At 54.9% G+C, this 4,122-nt stretch overlaps 1 protein-coding gene across 1 annotated transcript; it reads right to left on the bottom strand.

The window, feature by feature from the left end:
- Positions 1 to 1,513: 1,513 nt before the first annotated feature.
- Positions 1,514 to 3,526, bottom strand: HTR5A (5-hydroxytryptamine receptor 5A; the record flags this gene model as incomplete). The annotated part of the gene is made up of 2 exons (XM_083873105.1): positions 1,514 to 1,846; positions 2,789 to 3,526. The coding sequence occupies 2 exons, from the start codon at positions 3,524 to 3,526 to the stop codon at positions 1,514 to 1,516; spliced, it is 1,071 nt and encodes a 356-aa protein (XP_083729231.1).
- Positions 3,527 to 4,122: the final 596 nt, after the last annotated feature.

Raw genomic sequence — 4,122 nt, 5'->3', positions numbered from 1 at the left:
AGGATTTTTGACTGGTTTAAAGGACCAGTGACAATTTTAACATCTGATATCTTGGGATCTACTGGAGATAAGAATGAATACTACCCAACCCCAGGGAGCTTTACCATCATTTATTGACATCTTTCCCCTCTATCTCTTCTGGAAATATCTGACATGAAATCAGGTTGTTTTGGTTTCCATCCTGTATTTTTTTCCACTGTTTCAGTTGTGGTCTGATTTCAGTGGCTGCCCCAGAACCAAGTTAAAACTAATGCTTTCCTTTATCTGCAGACATGTCAGTCTTCCAGCAGCACAGTATAAAGTGTGTAACTCTAATTCTAGGAGTGAAATGCCAACTACCATAATTAAGTTGGCAATATGGAAAGGCAGAGAGGCAACAGAGAAGTAACAACCATGCGGGGTGGAGCCTTAGAGGGGCAGGGAGAGAAGAACAGGTGGGGAAAAAAAAGAAATATTCGAGTCTGGTCCTTGCAGAACAGAAGATCTGTGGTTTGATTATGCTTCCAGAAAGAAATATCACCTTTGCCTGCAACCCAGTGCTCATGGAAACAAAAGTAGTTTTGCTTTGGTTTCAAGTTCTGGATTGCACTCAAATAGTAAAACACAGCTCCTCATTGAAAGGCAACTTGAAATACAGTCCTTGCATCCCCCGAAACTACAGGGAATCTGCCCACAGCTGCTCAAAATATATTTAAGTTTTAAAATGGGAAACAACAGGCACAAAGATTAGCATTTACAGCTGATATTTTTGAACATAAAGGTCTGAGGCAGATGCTCACACAAAGTAGTGGGGAATGAGAGGTGAATTTCCCATGCATTCTCTCTCATTCCAGGATGTACCATGCATTAAGCTTTAACAAAAAGTTTTCTTTTTAAAAATAACAAAACTGCTACATAGAATCCAAAAGCAAACAGATACAATTTGCTGTTCTCAAAGTATGTGAGAAAAAAGCTTGGCACTTGCAGTCTGCACTTAAACCCTTACCAAGGGTTTTATTCCCCCAAAAACCAACACTTTGCAGTCTTTACCAGTTAAAGTTAAGACAAACCATGTTTTCAGCCAAGCCATAAAATATGTACTCTCATAAGTAATCACAAAACCTCCTTATGTTATAGGGTCCCAGCTTTGCACATGGGACAAAGCTGATTAATGCTGGCAGACACCAGCAGTGGCCAAACCAATGTTTCTTTGCCAGTGGACTCCTCTGCACCTTTGGTGCCACCAAACAGAGCATCACTGGGGAGGCAGGAGGAACCCAGCAGGGTACTGGAGCAAGGATGCCAGGCTGCTGGTAGGAGAAGCCCTTACATGCTACTTGCAGGAAAAATAGCAGCTAAGAGGCTGGGATGGAGAGGCTGCCTAGGGACTGGGACTCCTTCTGGGACACAAAACCATGGCAATGCATTTTGAGCATCACCTCAGTATCTGTGGCTTTGAACTTCCTCAGGAATTTGGTCAGAATCACTGACACTCGAAATCAACTTCCTGGGGCAGTAGGAAAGCTTTTTCTGCTCACTGCTGCCTAAAGAATAGGTTCCTGAAGGCATTGTTGTAGTTCTTGTTGAAAGCAGTGTAGATGAGTGGATTAAAAAAGGAATTTGAATAGCCCAGCCACAGAAAAATGCTCTTCCAGACGGGTGGGATGTCACATGAGCAGAGTGGGTTGATGAGCTCTGTGATGAAGAAGGGGATCCAGCAGAGCACGAAGACCCCAATAAGGATGCCCACCATGAGGGCAGCTTTCTTTTCCTTCTGCTCTCTCCACGTGTCTCCGTCCGTCTGGAACGTCACAGTGGCGTGACGGACAGTGAAGACCATCTGTGGCTGCTGGGCAGCTTCCTTTACCTGCCAAACACAAACACAAGTTGTACCATATGTACCCCAGTCAGGTGGTCCCACACAGCAGGTACAGAGCCCAACAATGACAGCAAGGGCCAAGGCTCCAGGGGAAACACAGGCCATCCACGTCACACTAACTGAGGGGACCTCAGAGGGGAGGAATGACCTCTTCTGAGTGATGGAAACTATTTTAAGTGAGATTAGAAACTCTCTGAAGGGTACATGGGGTTTTGCTCACACAGCAGCACAATTAGATTACTTCCCCACTAACAATCTGATCAGCAGAACAGACACACACCCACATGCCATGCACAGAAGTCTGCTTACTTTCTCTAAACCCACTGAGTTGAAGAGTTCTTAGTAGGAGAGGGAAGAAAATTAGCACATATTTGCTTCCTCCCTGCAAGAAATCTTTACAGTGCAGAGTCACCGTGCCTGGGATGAACTGACACGATGCAGTCATGATTAGGAAAGATTTCCAAGGACATTCTGCACATGTGTTTTCTCTCTGAGTAAATTCACAGTGTCCCCAGAGCCACAGCTGGTTGCCAGGGTGTTGTCCCCAGCAGACTCAGCAGCCCATCCATCCACTGTCCCGTTGCCTCCCCAGGGTAGGGACGGTGACCCCTTATTCATGCCAGGGAGCACTGATTCAGCATTCCATGGGGGGACATCTGTGAGTCACCACTCGCCCACGTGGAGCTCAGGCTCGCTCCAAAGTTGTTTTAGCTACACCTTGAGGGCTCACAGCTGGGGGCTCAGAAGGAGCCAACAGACTGGGTTTGCAAAGCTTTGGAGTCAGCCTTCCCTTGGAAGCCTCCGGGATCTACAGGGCTTTGATGGATCACTGTTCACTTGCACACTTTTGGTTTAAGTTTCCCCCACTCCTACAAAGGCTTGCCTGCTGCCAGTGCTTGACCCAAGCAAAACACAACCAAGCTGACCTACCTCCAGTGCTTCTGGTGTAATGGGGGTGATGGAGTTGCTCTTGTGAGATCCAATTCGGAACTTGGCAGCCTTGTAGATCTTCCAGTACACAAAGAGCACCACGCAGAGGGGCAAGTAGAAGGCCCCAAAGGTGGAGAAGATGGTGTAGAAAGGCTCCCGGCTGACTTGGCACTCTTCACTGTCCTCTGAGTAAGTCTCTCCCCAGCCAAAGAGCAGCGGGGCCAGGGAGATAAAGGCGGAGAGAGCCCAGGTGAGGGCAATCATGATGTTGGAGATGCGGCGCCGGGTGCGGAGCGTGTACTCCAGGTGGCGGGTGATGGACCAGTAGCGGTCGAGGGCAATGGCCGTGACATTCCAGATGCTGGCAGTGCAGCACAGCACATCGCAGGAGATCCACACCTGGCACAGCGACCGGCCCAGGCGCCACCGCCGCCCCGACAGCTCGTGCACCAAGCTGAGGGGCATGACCAGCGCTGCCACCATCACGTCCGACACGGCCATGGAGGCCACCAGGTTGTGCGGCACCCGGTGGAAGCTGCGCACGCGGAGGATGGTGGCCAGGACCAGCCCGTTCCAGAGGAACGTGGCCACCACCAGCACGACCAACAGGGTGAGGACCAACACGCTGAAGACGGAGAGATGGGCCTGGCTGCCCTCGGGGCCGCCGGAGGACCCGCTCCTGTTGCCGCCGTCCGGCGTCGTATCGGCGAGGCAGCTGAGGTTGAGCGGGCGCTCCATGCCGGGGCTGCGGGGCGGCTGCGGGCTCGGCGGCGGCGGGAGGGAACGGGGGGAAGCGCCGCCCTACCGCGGGCGCGGGGGGTCCCCGGCCGCCCCGAGCGTCGCCGGGCGCGGGGGCTCCCGGCTGGCGGCGGCCGGGGGCTTCATCCCCGGCGGGAAGAGCCCTGCGTCAGGCGCGGCTGCCGGCAGCCCCCGGCCCGCCCCGGCGGCGAGAGGCGGCGGCTCCGCGGGCGCGGGGGATGCGCGGCTGGAGCGGCTGGAGCGGAGCGGGGCGGCGCGGAGCGGCTGGAGCGGGGCGGCGCTGGCGGCGGCGGAGCGGCTGGAGCGGGGCGGAGGAGCGGCGGCCCCTGCGGAGGAGCCGCTGGCGGGGCCGGGGCCGGGGCGGGCAGGTGAGTCCCCGGCGGGCGCGGGTGCGGGGCGGGCGGCCCCGGCGGGAGCGGCCGCGGAGGGAGGGAGAGGTGCTGCTTAGTCATGTCCGTGCGCGGGTCGGAACCGGCGCCGGGCCGAGCGGGAGGGCAGAGCCGCCGGCCCCTGCCCCGGCCCGCTGTCCCTGCCCGGTACGTGCCGCCCCTGCCCGTCCCCAGCCCGCTGCCCGC

Source organism: Zosterops lateralis (assembly GCF_965231275.1).
Source record: "Zosterops lateralis genome assembly, chromosome: 1".
Taxonomy (NCBI): Eukaryota; Metazoa; Chordata; class Aves; order Passeriformes; family Zosteropidae; genus Zosterops; species Zosterops lateralis.
The sequence above is the reverse complement of the archived record's forward strand: the minus strand, read 5'-3'. Positions and strand labels throughout refer to the sequence as shown.